This window comes from Phacochoerus africanus, chromosome 5, assembly GCF_016906955.1.
Source record: "Phacochoerus africanus isolate WHEZ1 chromosome 5, ROS_Pafr_v1, whole genome shotgun sequence".
NCBI lineage: Eukaryota > Metazoa > Chordata > Mammalia > Artiodactyla > Suidae > Phacochoerus > Phacochoerus africanus.
Window position 1 is genome coordinate 43,999,165 of NC_062548.1, and position 17,646 is coordinate 44,016,810.

Genomic DNA, 17,646 nt, shown 5'->3' on the forward strand with positions numbered 1-17,646 from the left:
GTGACTTCCCCATATTGATTCAGTCATAGAACCATGTATTCAGGTAAATCATAATTATCGAAGAACTGCTATATCCAAAGCACCACTGAAAAAACTGGGTTCCTGGACTCATGGAAACAAGTTGGGGTAGGAGGTGTGAAGAGAAAAAAAAAAAAAAAACCCTCAGGGTGTGGATTTCTGTTACATATGCATTCTTTTTTTTTTTTTTTTGCTTTTGCTTTTTAGGGCCACACCCGTGGCATATGGAGGTTCCCAGGCTGGGGGTGAAATCGGAGCTACGCTACAGCCACAGCAATGCAGGATCCAAGCCAGGTCTGCGACCTACACCACAGCTCATGGCAGCGCCGCATGCCGGATCCCTAACCCACTGAGGGAGGCCAGGGATCGAACCTGCATTCTCCTGGATCCTAGTTGTGGTTGTTGACCATGGAGCCATGAAGGGAACTCCTATTTACTTCTTCTTGTCATGAAACATGGACTTCACGTGAACCAGACCCAGGGCCCAAGGCTGGGTGTACAGAGGAAATAATGACCCCCTCCTCATCGGGGCTTTACAGGCTCGGGGTGGAAGACCCCAAATAAATGCAAACAGTTGTGAGGGAAGGTTGTCCAGGAAAAGGAAGGGAATTCTATTGGGATGGCGTATGTTTCCTAGAGCAGCCGTAACAGAGGCCCATGAACTAGATGGCTTTAAACAGCAGAAATGTATTATCGCACAGATCTGAGAGTTAGAAATCCAGTGTCAAGGTGATGGCAGCGCTGATTCCTTCTGGAGCTTCTGAGGGAGAATCGATTCTACCCTCTGGGGCTGCCAGCAACCCTTGGGATCACTAGGGTAGCTGTGTGCCAGCAGCCCTTAGTGATGCGTGCAGACGCCCCTCTGCCATCTCGGCAGCGGACTGCCAACCCAGAAGGTGCAGGGACCCTGCAGGGAACCTTCAGGGGAAAAATACCAATGCCCAAGACCCACCACAGAGATTCTGATTTAATGGGTCAAGATTTAGTCCAGCATCAGTGTACATACTTTCAAAGCACCCCAGGTGATCATATCATGTATCCAAGACTGAAAATCACGGGTGTAGATTCTGAAAGCATTTCTCAGAGGGAAATGCAAACACATCTGTTACATGTAACTTTTCAAAGGGATCGCGTTGGAAAGAAAAACTTGATCTCTATGCAAAGTCTTTTAAAATACAGTAACTGGAAACGAACATAATTACCCTTTTCAAGGAGCAGGTTGGCCTTCAGTTAGACTTCATTGATAACTATCTATAGACAGAATGCCTTTATTCTTAGTTCTTTGCAGACACTGACGGATTTCTGCCTGACAGAGAGTTGGCAACGATTTATGTGCCTGTGAGCGGTAGATCCCCGGGCCTTTCATCAGTAAGAGCGTGGCTTCTGGCCAATCACTGTTTGCAAGGCCCTTTGCAAGTCCCTGTTCCTCAGGCTGTAGATGAAAGGGTTCAGCGCGGATGTCACCACTGTGTACAGCACAGTAGCTGCGGTGTCCTGCTCAGACGAGTGGGAGGAAAAAAGGGCTGAAATACACAGCAATGATGGTGCCACAGAAGAGGGAAACCACAGCCAGGTGGGAGCCACAGGTGGAGAAGGCTTTCCATCTGCCCTTGGCCGAGGGGACGCTCAGCACAGCGCGGGTGATGAGGATGTACGACACCAGGATGCAGACAAAGGGGGTGATCGTGACCAGGGCCCCCTCCGTCTGAATCATCACCTCATTGAGGTGTGTGTCCGAGCAGGACAGTTTCAGGAGGGGGCTCACATCACAGAAGAAGTGGCGGATGGCATTGTCCCCACAGAACGAGAGCCGAGCCATCAGCAGGGTATGCAACAAAACATTCGAGTTGGCAATGACCCATGACCCCGTGACCAGCAGGACACAGAGCGGGTGGGTCATCTTGGTGGAGTAGTGCAGGGGGCGACACACAGCCACAAAGCGGTCATAGGCCATCACAGCCAGGAGGAAAGTGTCCATGTCCACGAACGTGAAGAGAAAATACATCTGGGTGAGACACCCGGAGAAGGAGATGGTGTGACGTCCGAGGACGTGGTTGGCCAGCATCTTGGGGACCGTGGTGGAGGAGAAGCACATGTCCACGAAGGACAGGTTGCTGAGGAAGAAGTACATGGGGCGGTGCAGGCGGGCGTTCAGGCTGATGGCCAGGAGGATGAGCAGGTTTCCCAGGACCGTGGCCAGGTACATGCCCAGGAAGAGCAGGAAGAGGAGCTGCTGCTGCTGCCAGGGCTGCTGGGAGAGCCCCAGGAGGAGGAACTCGCACACACTCGACTGGTTTGCCCCTCTCATGGGGCTGGGATCCTGGCCCAGAGGCAGACAAAGAAGGAATAATTCAAAAGCCTGGAAAACGATGGTTAGGATGGAGAGTGAAGCAGACTGCAAGGAGAAAGGCCGGGTGACCCAGGCGAGGCACTCGAGCGTTGCTCCCCGTGGGCCAGCGATGGCCCTTTTGTGCCCCTTTCCTGTACCAGTAAAATGAGGGCACTCCGTTTATGCGTGTGCTGTACCTCCAGAAGGACACAGTGAGAGATGTGACAGCGGTTTCGTCCATAAATCCTTTGTATGCTTAAACTTTCTACCATAACCATGTTTTTTTAAAAAATTAGGCATCAGGGAGTTCTTGGTATCCCAGTGGGTTAAGGATCTGGCATTGTCCCGGCAGTGGCACAGGGTCGATCCCTGCCCTGGGAATTTCTACATGCCATGCAGGCATGGCCCCCCAAAAACCCAAACCACTACACACACAGGAGTATTGACAGAGACTTTAATATTTATAGCGAGTCCTAGAGAACGCGTGCGTCAACAGTTGTCATACAGATCGACATGCAGTAAGTGAGCCTGTACCTATAGGCTTGGTGTGATTAGTGAACATTTGTCAGTTCTCATCTCTAATCGGGATTCTGACACTTTCCTAACACATCTGCTCTGAGGATATCAGAGAGTCATCAAAAACTGCTCCCAGGGTGGTCAGGAACATCCTGCCGCTGCTGCTTCCTTGGCTCATGTTTTTGGAGTAAGCCAGCACCTCTGGGCTATGTCTGTGGAGCTCCCTAAGAGTACCCCATAAAAGTAAAATATAAACGACCCAGAGGTATGGACAGGTACTCGGTCAATTGGTTTTCCCTAAAGTTCAGGGTCTCATCAACAGATAACACATACAAGGAACTGCTGGTGATCTCAGAACTGTTACTCTGGCGCCACTGAAAAGGAAGATGGGAGTTCCCGTCGGGGCACAGCGGTTAACTGAACCCGACCATGAGGACGTGGGTTCCATCCCTGTGTGCGTGCGCGCAAGCGCACACACACACACACACACACACACACACACACACACACACCCCTCAGCGGGTTAAGGGTCCGGCATTGCCCTGACCTGTGGTGTAGGTTGCAGACGCACCTTGGATCCCGCATTCCTGCGCACTTAAGCCTGCGGCTACAGCTCCAATTCTTTTTTTTTTTTTTTTGTCTTTTTGCCAGTTCTTGGGTCGCTCCCGTGGCATATGGAGGTTTCCAGGCGAGGGGTCGAATTAGAGCTGTAGCCAGCAGCCTACCCCAGAGCCACAGCAACGCGGGACCCGAGCCGCCTCTGCAACTTACAACCACAGCTCATGGCAATGCTGGATCCTTAACCCACTGAGCAAGGGCAGGGACTGAACCCGCAACCTCATGGTTCCTAGTCGGATTCGCTAACCACTGAGCCATGACGGGAATTCCTACAGCTCCAATTCTTAAAAAAAAAAAAAAAAAAAAAAAAAAAAAAAAAAAGGAAGATGGAGTGAGAATGCCTCTTAAGCCTTTACACCCTAGCAAGCACTTAGGGATGCAGTCCCAATGATCCGACTCTTACCTGGGAAGAATGGCTGTCTTCACCTTCACCGGAACTCCCAGGCTTGCTCACATTTCCAAACCCGGCCAGAGAGGGAGAAGGAGCCGTCACTGGGGTTTTCAGGTTCTGTACCAACAAGGGGCTGGAGGCCTGGACTCAGCATTCAATACAGGAAAGATGGGGCCTCAGTGGCCACTAGGGCCATGTTCCCTGAGAGCCTCATTAGAGACAAGCAGAGAGTAATTGTCGCTTCTCCTCTGTGGCTTTTTTGGATCCAACACTGATAGCATAATAAAGACCTGTCAACAGAGCTATGTAATTGCTGTTGCGGGACTTGGCAAGGTTGGGAATGATGCAATTTCAGGGGCACTCATTAGCAGCAATGCCCTCTATAACTCACCCCGCATCGCTGGGAAGCACACAGGATGCTGGAGAGGGATTCAACTTTTGCTTTGTTTTTTGCTTTCTAGGGCTGCACCCTCAGCACATGGAATTTACCAGGCTAGGGGTCAAATCGGAGCCTCAGGCTGCAGGATCCTGAACACATCCGCAACCAACACCACAGTTCAGGGAAATGCCAGATCCTCAACCCGGGATCGAACCCACGTCCTCATGTATACTAGTCAGGTTCATTACTACTGTGCCACGGTGGGAACTCCTAAACTTTGGATTCACACAGATCATTACTGACTTCCCAGACCCACATCATCAGTCAGGCATCATAAGTAAGCTGCCAAGGTTCACAAAATTGCACAATTTCACCCTCTGTAGAGAAGAGAAATAAGAATCACCTCACAGCATTGTGCAGACGAAATGGGGTGAATTATGTTAATGACCTCGTGACCCCTAACTTCATCAGGGCCTGAGGGATCATGTCCACTCGGTGGAGGCTCAAGGTATCACATGAAATTTCCCTCCTTTTGCTCTCTCCTCAACCATCTGTGTTCTACATAAATGTTATTTAGAAATAGGGTCACGTGTTTATCTTCATATGTCATAAGACATTTTTAATCATTTTTTAAGGCCACACCCATGGCATATGGAGGTTCCCAGGCCAGGGGTCGAATTGGAGCGACAGCTGCCAGCCTACACCACAGCCACAGCAACGCCAGATCCAAGCTGTGTCTGCGACCTACACCACAGCTCACGGTGACACTGGATACTTAACCCAATGAGCGGGGCCAGGGATCAAACCCACGAATACTACTCAGGTTCATTACGGCTGAGCCACGATGGGGTGCTTCACAATTCATTTTTTTTTTTTAATTTATGGCCGCAGCATAAATTTACAGCATGTGGAAGTTCCCTGGCCAGAGACAGTATCCGAGCTGCAGCAGGAGCAATGCTGGATCCTTTAACCCACTGCACCAGGCTGGGGATCAAACCCTCACCTCTGAAGAGATCCAAGCCACTGCAGTCAGATTCTCAATCCACTGCACCACGGCAGGAGCTCCTCATCATATGTTCTAAATTGGGGGTAAATGAGGTAGAAATGGGAAACTTTGCTGAGTTCAGTTATAAATGGTAGGACGCGGATGCCAATGAGGAACAGAAAATTCCCATGTCAAGTATGCATCACACTCGTTGCTCTGAAGGCAAAATCTGGCTTTAAGGTGCCATAGAGGCTTTGATCTTTTGCACTGTGAAGTTTGATTTCCCGAGTTGATAATGTTAAAAAGTCACTCATAAAAGCCATACGCCTGGCTCAGAAATGGCCGTTGAATTCCTAAAAAAATCTCCTCTGGAAATCGAAGTGGTCTTCCCATTAATCTTCCATTTGGGGTTATTTACAAATAATATATTTCTTACGCTGCCCAGGGAATCTTAATAAATATCATTAACCTGCTCTCAATAACTCAAAATAAAAAGTCCAGGGCTGTAACGAGCCTGTGCGTCTCCATCAGACACGTGTTGTGACACCAAGCACTCTTCATTCCATTTCCAAAAATACGACAACCTCCCCAACCCCAGAAAATTAATTTTCGAAGATCTGGGGGAGGAGACGAAGAACAGCGACTGCCTCAGGAAAGCCATGGTTTGCAAGTGTCAGAAAACGAACTCACATCAGCCTAATCAGAGACAGAATCTATGGCTTGATAGAACCGAAAAGGCCAAAATGCCTCCTACCAAAGGCTGCGTGTTCCAGGGACCCAGACAATGACGTCAGAACCAGGATTCCTCTGTCTCTCGATTCCCTGTGTTTCTGCGGTACTTTACTCCACACGCCGTCTCTCTCCATCCGGCAGGCGAGGCGGCCAGCGGCAGCTCCATGCTCGCCTTGTCCCAGAAAGACGGTCACATGCCTCATGGAACTGCTCTCTCCCCAGGTTTCCTGGCACTGTTATAAGGCAAGACGGTGATGGCCTCTTCCTGGATGATGTGCCCGAATCAGAAGCAAACCACTCCCGACGGGAAAGTGGGAGAGTCTGCTCATCCAGCTGGGAAAGGGAGTTTGGGTTTAATAGAAGCAAACTCTGACATTTAGAATGGGTACGCAATGAAGCCCTACTGGGTAGCACAGGCAACCTCTCTAATCTCTTGGGATACACCGTGATGGAAGGTAATATAAGAAAAGGAATGTCTATTTATATATATATAAAGCTGGGTCACTTTACCGTACAGCAGAAGTTGGTACAGCACTGTAAATCAACTATACTTTAATTTTAAAAATGTAAAAAAAAAAAATACCCTAGAATCAAAAATCAGTGTATAAGAAAAATAAAGAGAAAAAGACTAATCATTTTGAAAAAAAGACAGTGAGGAAATGTTCAAAGTCCAATGTGGACAATACACAAACAGCAAATGACCTTCAAACGGATCCATAGACAGTGTTTAACATACTATTCCTGGAACTTTTCTTCAGGCTGGAAAATTTTCACAGTAAAGATTTGTGAATAAGCTTGATCCAGCCATCCCACTCCTGGGCATCTATCCAGAGAAAACCACGACTTGCAAAGACACATGTACTCCAGTGTTCATTGCAGCACAATTTACAATAGCCAAAACATGGAAACAACCTCAATGCCCATCGACGGAGGAGTGGATCCAAAAGATGTGGTCCATATACACAATGGAATATTACTCAGCCATTAAAATGAATGAAATGCCAGCATTTTTAGCAACATGGATGGACCTAGAAATTACCATGCTAAGTGAAGTCAGCCATACAATGAGACACCAACATCCAATGCTTTCACTGACATGTGGAATCTGAAAAAAGGACAGACAGAACTTTGCAGAACAGATGCTGACTCACAGACATTGAAAAACTGTTTGGAGGAGGAGACAGTTTGGGGGGTGGGGGGATGTGCTTGGGCTGTGGGATGGAAATCCTGTGAAATCAGATTGTTATGATCATTATACAACTACAGATGTGATAAATTCATTTGAGTAATTAAAAAAAAAGATTTATAAATAAACAGAGATCTTTTAAAAAGAGCAAAGAGGAGTTCCCCGATGGCCCAGTGGTTAAGGATCCAGCATTGTCACTGCTGTGGCTCTGGTTACAGCTGCAGCATGAGCATGGGTTCGATTCCTGGCCTGGGAGCTTTTACAAGCCACAAAAATCTGAAGTCTAACCCATGTTTGTGGGGAAAAGTTCTTTACAGAATAAGGCCAGTTATGGATACAGAAGGAGGAGCTCTTGACGTGGAGCAGCAGAAAAGAATGCAACTGTGAGGGTTAGGGTTCAATTCTCCGCCTCACCCAGTGGGTGGGGATCCGGCATTGCTGTGAGCTGTGGCGCAGGTTGCAGACGTGGCTGAGATCTGGTGTGGCTGTGACTGAGGTATAGGCCAACAGCCACAGCTAAGATTCGACTCCTAGCCTGGGAACCTCCATATTCCACAGGTGTGGCCCTTAAAAAAAAAATCAAAAGTTCTAAGGTTAAGAATATGATACCTCTCATTGATAATTTCATGGGACATTATAATAAACTGATTAAAATAAATACATTATTATACTGGAGTTTCCTTTGTGGCTCAGTGGTTAACAAACCCGCCTAGAAACCATGAGGTTGTGGGTTCAATCCCTGGCCTTGCTCCCTGGTTAAGGATCCAGCATTGCCGTGAGCTGTGGTGTAGGTTGCAGACGTGGATCCTGCATTGCTGTGGCTCTGGCGTAGGCCGGCAGCTATAGCTCCGATTCGACCCCTGGCCTGGGAACCTCCATGCCATGGGAGTGGCCCTAGAAAAGGCAAAAAAGATGAATATATATATATTTTTTAAATTAATTCCATTTTTAAAAATGTAATGGGGGAGTTCCCTCCCAGCTCAGAGGGTTAAGGATCCAGCGTTGTTGCTGCTGTGGCTCTGCTTACAGCTCTGGTGCGTGTTCTACCCCTGACCTGGGAAATTTTGAATGGCACAGGTGTACCCAAAAAATGTATTTATTTATTGTGCCCTTTTAGGGCCGCACCTGCAGCATACGGAGGTTCCCAGGATGGGGGTTGAATTGGAGCTTCAGCCACCGGCCTACACCACAGCCACAGCCACAAAGGATCCAAGCTGTGTTTGGGACCTACAGCACAGCTCACCACAAGGCCAGCTCCTTAAACCACTACGCCAGATCCTCAAGCCACTGAGCGGGGCCATGAATCGGAACCGGCATCCTCACGGCCACCAGTTGGGTTCGTTACTGCTGAGCCACGATGACAAATCCCCGACCCCACCCCCAAAATGTAACGGGGATACCAGAAAATGTTTAATTGTAAATGTGACATTTGTTGCCTCTAAGATCCCCTCAGGAGGCACATTATTTCTGGTTGTCCTTTGTCGTTGTTGCTTTTATTGTTGTTTTCTTGGTTGTCCATTGTTTTAAAAATATAGTACTATAGATACCATTTTTCTGAGTCTTGCTAAACTTAAAAACTTTCATTCAAAGACACTTACTAGGCATGTATTTGAAGGCAGTCCTGGCTTTTTCACCCTTCCCTGTAGCCGCTGGTGCAGAACAAAATGCATACACCCAACGTGGGGCTCGAACCCACGACCCTGAGATTAAGAGTCTCATGCTCTACCGACTGAGCTAGCTGGGCGCAGGACAACAGTAAATGTCATCAGCAGAGGACTGTGCACACAAATTACTTCGCTTGCCCACATGAGATCTGACCCAGGCTTCCTGATCAGCCAGGGACTGTGCCTCTTTCCCATAAGGTCTAGGCTCCACCGGCGCCCCAACATAGCCCTTCATTCACTCAAGTTGTCTGTTGAGCGCCTAACACATGCCAGGCACTGGGGATGCAGAAGTTGGCAAGGTGGATTCTTAAGACAGAGGAAGAAAGGGGGTCGGATTCTGGACCAGAGGATGTTGCTGGTTTTCATTTTTGTTTCCTTCCTCACCAGGCTCGACGTTTGCAGTTTAACCGAGCAGACGAACACTTAACACACACACCAACTGCGGTGCTGAGTCTTTTTAGGGGCAATTCTCTCCCCAGGTCAGATACTTGCCCGTCCTGCCCTCTTTAGTTTTGAAAAGGAGGGAGGGAGGGAGGGAGAGAAGGAAGGAGGCGGCTGGTCTGAGCTTTGGTCCCGAATCCCCGCTCACTGTTAAGAGCCCTACTTATCCCCCCCCCCACTTTCTTATCCTGAAGGAACTATAAGAAGTCACACAATTAACTATAGTGAAATAACAGAAATCCAGGCAGAAAATCACCCACAATTGTAACCCAGATCAAATCAGCGTCATCACTGGCTCTGCTTACTCTCTATTCTCCCAGAAGTGTTCATTCAATTCTCACACATTCAGAGATCGAAGGTGCAACTTGTCGGCTCTCAAAGTTTTGCCTGTAGCCTTTTGACCTGCAAATTTTTGTATGTTGCTAACGTCTCTTTTTTCTCTCCCCTTTCCTCCTGGCTCTGAGTGTTGAAAACCTTCCACGATAGAGTCTTTCTCAAGCAGTCATGCACGGACGGCTACGGTTTGGGAATAATTAGTGTTTGCTTTTTAAGAAGTGGATCATACACCACTTTCTAGGTGGACCGCTTTCCTAGAGGGATCTTCCATGTCAACCGGGATAGAATGAACGTTCTTTTCTGAGGTCGAACACTATTAACGCGGGCGAAAAAAAGGTACTCCATTTCTCTTCCCTCCACCTCGTGTTATTTACCAAAAACTGCTGCAGTAGAACCACTCCTGTGCATGCATCAGAGGACAGTGAGACTGTCCCACAGTCACAGAGGTGTTCTCGTGTTGGGATATAAGTAAGCATTTATTTATTCAAGTCGCACTGAGGATGGTGAAGAAGCACCTTTAACTTTGTTTTGTACAGTCTAAAATGTCACTCGTCAACTGAGAAGGGCGGGACTCAAAGCCACCATCCTTGTCTACCCCAGGTGGGACTCGAACCCACAATCCCTGGCTTAGGAGGCCAGTGCCTTATCCATTAGGCCACTGGGGCAGCTGTTTAAAGCGTTCCTGTGAATATGGGAAGAAGGGAGGAGTAACTCCTCACCCGCGGTTAGAAAGTGACCCAGTATTTACTCGAAACGTGGCTGTCGTGGGACTCACGGACTCGTACCCTGGCCCAGCCTCTATTCAAGTTTCCGGGAACAAAGTCGTGAGCAAAACAAACTGCCCCTCCCGAGAAGGCTGCAGTGCAGACCGCGCCCTCGCCGCCGACCGCGGTCTCGCCTCCCTGCGTCCCGGTGGCTCCTCCAGCGGAGCTCGGCCGCGTCTGGTTCGTTGGCTTCCTCCAGTGGGAGCCCCAAGCTCCGGGAGGCCCTGGATTCCCCTTTGGGTGACGGATTCCGCGAACCGTGAGGGACTCTGGCTGGATCAGGCGGCGGTGCGTCTGCCTCCCTCCCTCCCGGATCCCCGCTGTGTGTGTGTGTGTGTGTGTGTGATAATTGTTTGGTCCTTCCGGGACCCGGCTTGACCGAAGGCGGGGCAGGGCTGGGGCTGGAGGAAGGTGGTGCCTCCGCACTAACAGCGCGGAAGAGGGGAAAGCACCCCTCCGCATCCTCCGCGCCCCACCCCCAGGCACACGTCAGCGCCGGCTCCGCAGCCTCCTGCGTAGCGCCGGTAACTCGGGGGTTGGACAAGGTCAAGGAGACAGACAGAGGCGCCCAGAAAGTTCTACCCCGGACCTCGCTTCTCCAGGAGGAGCGCCAAACCAAACCCGTCCCCTTGGAGCTTCCCAAAGCCGAAGCCCTGGTATCTGGACACGGCCCCTGCAATTTTCCTCGCGCCCCACCCTTCTTTAGTCCCTGAGGCTTGTCATTTACGCAAAGGTAAAAATTCAGCAGATCCGGAGCCTCTCAAGACTCCCCATCCCCCGAGGAGACCCCCAGGAGCTCGGAGATTCCCCCTCGCCACCTCCCCACTCCCAATCTATTCTTCGTCCTTCCGGCAACAACATTATCTAACGCACAATCCGTATTCGAATTTCCTCCAATAACGTTCCGTATGGTTTAAAGAAAAAAAAAAAAAAACAATCCAGGGCAGCCTCGGATTCCGTGGCCCGATCTTCTAATCTCCTTTAGCCCGCTTGTCCTGGCAATCTGGCCACAGGCCCGGACGAAGCGGAGGGCGAGGGGCTGGGCTGCCCTCCCTGAGGCGGCAGAGGAACCGCCCCGGAGGAACGCGGCGTCACTGCGAGGAACTGGGACGCTCTAGACGCCGGCCCCTCGCTCCTAGGGTGGCTTTGGCCTTCGGGTGCGCGAGGTCTTGGCACATGCGCTCCCCATTCTTAAGTCGATTGCACTTTAGCGGAAGGCGGGAGAAAGAGGAGACCCCTCCAGGCAATACGCTTTCCAGAAGCAGCTGGCCGCCGGGCGAGATGGGTGTGTTTCTGCACACACTCAGATTTGGGGATCACGGATTCAAGGAGGAATCCAGGCGCAGGTTCCCAGAGCCGGAGACGGTAACGTTTGCCCGGATTGACAAGGCCCCTTGGTGCGACCGCAGCTTTGAAGAGCCGGCACCGCTATGGTTTTTCGCATCCATTTAAATTAGGCCCCGGGGGAGTTCCCGTCGTGGCGCAGTGGTTAACGAATCCGACTAGAAACCATGAGGTTGCGGGTTCGATCCCTGGCCTTGCTCAGTGGGTTAATGATCCGGCGTTGCCGTGAGCTCTGGTGTAGGTTGCAGACCCGGCTCGGATCCCGCGTTGCTGTGGCCCTGGTGCTGTGGCCCTGGTGTAGGCTGGTGGCTACAGCTCCGATTAGACCCCCTAGCCTGGGAACCTCCATATGCCATGGGAGCGGCCCAAGAAATAACAAAATAAATAAATAAATAAATAAAAATAAATTGGGCCCGGGATTTCTTTACACCCCTGAAAGCAAACTCTTCACTGCTTTGAAGTCTGTTTGTTTTAATCGCCAACATTTTCAGTTGTTTTTAGCAAAAGTTAGTCCCCCAAACCCCACTCATTCGTATTACTGCAAACCCCGAGTCTCTGCTGGGGTGTTTTCTTTGTAACTTCCTTAAAGAAGTTTCAAAAAAGAGTTTTTTTAAGGGACGCACCTGCGGGGTCAAATCGGAGCTGCAGCTGCCGGCCACAGACACAGCCAAATCCGAGCTGCGCCTGCGACCTACACCACAGCTCCAGGCAACGTCAGATCCTTAATCCCCTGGGGAAGGTCAGAGATCGAACTGGTAACCTCATGGATACTAGTTGGGTTCGTTACCGGCTGAGCCACAACAGGAACTCCAAAACAAAAACAAAAACAAACAAACAAAAAGGAAAACAAAAAAAAAAACCCTTTTTAATCAATAAATTAAAGTTAAAAAAAAAAAAAAAAACTTTAGGCGAGAGATCCCCCGCGGGAAGTTTAATTCGACAGTCAGGTTTCGGGTTCTGGGATGGACTCTGGAAGAAAGAGGAGATTCTGCCTGAGGAGCGACCCTGGTCCATGGTTGCCTGGAAATAGGCAAACCTTCACCCTTTAGGAAAGCAGCCCTCCAGGAATGGAACTCCTTAAGGTTCAAAGTCAAATCCACCAGCTGCCAAAAAATGAGCCCATCACAGCCTGGCGTTCAGAGCTGGGCACAGGACCCTGTCTGGACAGCGTGGACTCCAGGACTCCACGTTCCCCAGCCCAGGCTCCGGAAAACAATTTCCCGATCCGGGGCAGCGGGAGGCAGGCAGACCTGGGGGCGCCCAGGTGACGGGTGACAAGGAAATGGAAGGAAAAGAAGGAGGAAGAAAGGGGAATAAAGAAAAGGGGGCCTCGGGCACCATCTCTATGCGCCTCCCCCATCCTGGCTCCGTAGCCACAGCGGATACGATACTGGACACCTGGCAGGGAGTGTGCAGTCTCACTGCTGAGTCTCATTACTCACACCCCTAGACCCCCAAGTCTCCTACTAAAAATTTATGTCTTATTTTTTTAGGGCCGCATTCGGAGCATATGGAGGTTCTCAGGCTAGGGGTTAATTCGGAGCTGTAGCCTCTGGCCTACACCACAGCTACAGCAACGCCAGATCCGAGTTGCATCTGCGACCTACACCACAGCTCACCGCAACACCAGATACACAACGCACTGAGCGAGGTCAGGAGCCGAACCTGAAACCTCATGATTCCTAGTCAGAATCGTTTCCGCTGAGCCACAAGGGGAACTCCTACTAAAAATTAAAAAAAAAACAGGAACCAGCTTGAGCGTTTTAAATAGTTTCCCTAATCCCCACCGGCAGTGCAGCCGCGTCAGATTTCCACGCCCAAGGTCTGGGTCCCTGGGGACATTTCCAAATATTCCTTACCCCCAAAAGGGCTCGTCTCGGATTTGAACCCGGGACCTATCGCACCCGAAGCGAGAATCATACCCCTAGACCAACGAGCCATGCCAACTAGGTCCTTTGGCTCCCTTCTAAGACTTTGTGGCGACCCGGATGTGGGATGAGTGAGGTCAGGAGAAGCAGCAACTCCAGTTTGAGAACCGCTGGCAAGGGCTGAGCTCAAGGACCAGTGGGTGAGGGAAGGACCACGGAGCCCCCGGTGCCCACGAAGTAGGAGCAACCCTGCACCCGAATCCTCTCCCCCTCCATTTTGGTGGCCCCAGCGCTGAGACAAAAACAAGCCCACCATGAGGAAGGGCTGGTGATCCGTGTGTCCCTGCTGGGCTGGGAGGTCACTCTGCACACTCCTGGCAGCCCAGAGCGTGCTTGCGGACGTGCATGGAATAAAAGCCACAAAAGCGCTCTGAGACCGGTGGGGCAGCGTCGAATGCCTTTTGAGGGTAGACCCCTGGAACGCCTTGCCTAGAAAAGCCGCTCCCCCGAACGGGGGCTGGGGGTGGGTGCAGTGTATCACTGTAGCCACAAGATACTCACTGATGGCTGCCTGGAGGGTCTCTCGGGACCCTAGAAGTTCCAAATCCAAGAGACTCACTGATGGCTGCCTGGAGGGTCTCTCGGGACCCTAGAAGTTCCAAATCCAAAAGAAGCAACCTCGCCCAGCGTGGGGCTCGAACCCACGACCCTGAGATTAAGAGTCTCATGCTCTACCGACTGAGCTAGCCGGGCGACTGAACCGCGATTCTGTGGCTCACGTGTTGGAGGCGGAGGCGAAGGTGAGCCGACCTAAGTTAGGTGACAACACAGACCTGGGCCACAGGGGTAGGTCCGCAGCCAAAGCTTCCTGGGCTTCACGGGGACTCCCCCGCTGCAGGCTCCCTCTCCACAGACGCGCCCCAACAAGGGTGCTCCTAGCCAGGAACTTCCCTCCCCCCTCTAGCCGGGAAACTCCGCCCGACCCTGTGCCCGCCTGCCCCACTTGGACATCGGGCGTCCAGAGGAGCCGCCCCGGCAGCCGCAGCCGAGTAATGCGGGAAGGAGAGAGCAGAGAGGGATGTACCAGTTAGTTTAAGGAGTCACCGACCTCTTAAGGGACATCCGGATGATTTCCAGGTTTTAGACTGTTACAAATATAATAGCTATAAACATTCGTGTGCTGCTTTGTGGGTGAAGATGAGCCTTCATTTTTTCTGAGATAAATGTCCAAAGTTCCAATTGCTGGGTCATATGGTATTTACAGGTTTCGTTTTTAAAGAAAACGCCACAGAGTTTTCCAGAGTGACTGTACCACCGTACGTTGCCACCAGCGATGTGGGGGCGACCCACAGTCTCTGATGAAAATGTTCCGAAGAAATAATTCAATGGAAATAGTGTCGACCTTCTTGCATTTCTAACCTCGAAGGGAGCGTTTTCTTTCCTTTTTTGGGGGGCGGGAGGTGCCGCAACTTCGGCTCATGGAAGTTTCCAGCCTAGGGGTGGGAATTGGAGCCGCAAATGCTGGCCCCAGCCACAGCCACAGCATCTCGGAATCCAAGCCGGATCTGCGACCTACACCTCAGCTCGCCGCAACGCGTCTGGCGTTAAACCACTGACCTCTGAGCCTTAACCCACTGAGCGAGGCCAGGGATCAAATCCGCATTCTCAGGGATACCGGTCGGATTCAGTTCCGCTGCGCCACAAGGGGAACTCCCTCAAAGGGAACGTTTTCAAATTTTCACCATGAGGTACAAAATTCGCCGTAGTATTTTACAGATAATTTTGGCATTACTTTCTTTTGTTAGTTTACTAAGAATTTTAAAAATCATGCATGGAAGTTGGATTGTACTAGGCACTGGCCCCTAAATTCATTGACTACATCTGCCGACTTTCTTTTTGCTTTTTTTAGGGCCGCACCCACGGCATATGGAAGTTCCCAGACTAGGGTTTGAATCTGAATCTGAGCTGCAGCTGCTGGCCTTCGCCACAGGCACAGCAACGCAGAATGCCAGCGGTGTATGCGACCTACACCCCAGCTCACCGCAATGCTGGATCCTCAACCCACTGAGCAAGGCCAGGGGTCTATCCTGAAACCTCATGGATTCTAGTCGGGCTCATGACCCGCTGAGGCACAACGGGAACTCCCCATGTACCGATTTTTCTAAGGTCAAATCAATCTTGCATTCCCTAGTATAAACTCAACTTGGCCATGGCATATTATTCTTTTCATGTCATGCGATTTGGTTGGCTAATATTTCAAGATTTTTCCACCTATTTTCATGAGCAAGGTGGTTTTTAAATTTCTTTTTCATGCTGTCTGTGGTTAGTTTTGCTATCAGAGCTGTGCTAGCCTCAGAAAATGTGTTGGGAAGTTCCTTCTTCTACGCAAGATTTTGTGTAAGGTTAAAACTTTATTTCTTGAATGTTTGGTGGAGTGCTCCAATGATGCCATCTGGCTCAAGAATTGTCTGTGGAAGATAATATTTGATTATGGATCAACTTTATTAGTCTTAAGATTATTTACATTTTTATTCTGCTTCGATTCCATGAAGGCATGATTTACAGTTCAAAAATTTTTTTCTAAATTTTCACAAAGTTGTTTCCAATATGCTTTTAGCATCTTCTTAAGGTATGCGATAATTTTAAAGTCATTCCCTGCTGTGTGTTATGTCGGTCCTCTGTCATTATTTCTTAACCAATTTTTTGGGCAATAACATTAGCTTTTTCCAAGGCCTAGCTTCAGGATTTGTCATTAATCTCAACAGTATGCTTGTTTTCAACCTCATTGCTTTTTTTCGTCATTTTTCCCTTGTTCTAACTTACTTGGGTTGATTTTTGCTGTGCTTTTTCTAACTTCTTGCCATTAGTTTTCAACCCATCTTCTCTATTATACACATCTAAGACTATCAATTTCCCTCAAACTACTGTGTTGGCCACATCCTACAGGTTTTGGTATGTAGTATTTTCATCATCGTTTATTTCAAAGTATTTTCTAAATCTCATTGTAATTTCTTCCTTCCATGGAATTTTTAGAAGTGTGTTAATATGTAGTCAGATTGAAATGTTTTATTTTTTAATTTTTGTATTATTTTGACCTGTTTTTAGTTTACTATTTCTCTCTTCATCTTTTTTCTTCTACTTTGAGGCCATTGTTTGTTTGTTTTCTCCAGCTGGTCCTCAAGTGCCCACTGGATTATTCCCCATCCTTGGTTCATGGCACATAAACTCACCATCCAAACAAAAAAGAAGACCCTCCACCACCCATTTTTCTACTTCCTCCTCTCCAGTGTAACCATCCTGCAGATCCTGTGGGAGGCAGATGCTCTTGGCACCCTGTGATGCTCTTCTTTCCAGCACATGCTGAATACCTGGCAGACAAGCACTTGGGAACCCACATGGGGACTTCCCCTGGGCCCCTGTGCCAGAGAGTAGGAAGGGCTGGGGCAGTTAATCCCCCTCCCGTTTTCCTCTCACTCCAGGGAACTGGGTGGAAGGTCCCTTCCCACTGAGGGGCTGTTTGGTAGGACTTTGGCAATCAGAGCCATCCCCAGCTCAGGGTTCTGCCCTATAGATGTCCACCCTTGCAGAGTTCTTGAACACGGTTTGTTAGGCTTAGTCACGGGTCCAAGCTATTCTCTGATAGTCATAAGCTGTACGCTGGGGGGGGGGGCAAGGAATGGGTGTAACCACGTGGGACAATAGCCTCAGACCATGACACATTTATTACCGCTCTTCAAATAATTGGATTTTGAACTTTCTGGTGATAGCAGGCCTCTGTGCTCAGTGTCTGGGCTTCCAGTGTCCACTTCTCAGGCTTTGAGGGTGGCCCTCTAAGCCACAGAATAGGGCAGAGGAGGGGAACGTATCCTGGCCGGCGCTGGGGCCCAGGACCTCCGTCCTCGGCCCTCGGCTGGGTGGAGCTCCTGGGATTCCTGCCGACCTCAGGCAAGGAAGGAGGCAAGGGCCACAGACCACGCCAGATAGAGTGACTGGACCTGGGGCGGGGAGGGCAGGCGGCTCAGGACACCGGCTGCAAATCCCAGCAGCCCATCACCTCTCCCCAGGCGGAGGCTTG

At 49.9% G+C, this 17,646-nt stretch overlaps 1 protein-coding gene and 3 non-coding genes across 4 annotated transcripts; all 4 read right to left on the reverse strand.

Annotated features, from left to right (window-relative positions):
• Window positions 1–1,383: 1,383 nt before the first annotated feature.
• Window positions 1,384–6,171, reverse strand: LOC125128418 (olfactory receptor 1F1-like). Its single transcript, XM_047782774.1, is given in 3 exon segments — window positions 1,384–1,542; window positions 1,544–2,499; window positions 5,991–6,171. Coding segments are annotated over 3 exon segments (1,296 nt in total).
• A 2,654-nt stretch (window positions 6,172–8,825) lies between these two features.
• On the reverse strand, window positions 8,826–8,898 carry TRNAK-CUU (transfer RNA lysine (anticodon CUU)). Its single transcript has one exon. It is a non-coding gene; the product is annotated as a tRNA-Lys (tRNA).
• Window positions 8,899–10,187: 1,289 nt separating this feature from the next.
• Window positions 10,188–10,260, reverse strand: TRNAR-CCU (transfer RNA arginine (anticodon CCU)). Its single transcript has one exon. It is a non-coding gene; the product is annotated as a tRNA-Arg (tRNA).
• Window positions 10,261–14,251: 3,991 nt separating this feature from the next.
• On the reverse strand, window positions 14,252–14,324 carry TRNAK-CUU (transfer RNA lysine (anticodon CUU)). The gene has a single exon. It is a non-coding gene; the product is annotated as a tRNA-Lys (tRNA).
• Window positions 14,325–17,646: the final 3,322 nt, after the last annotated feature.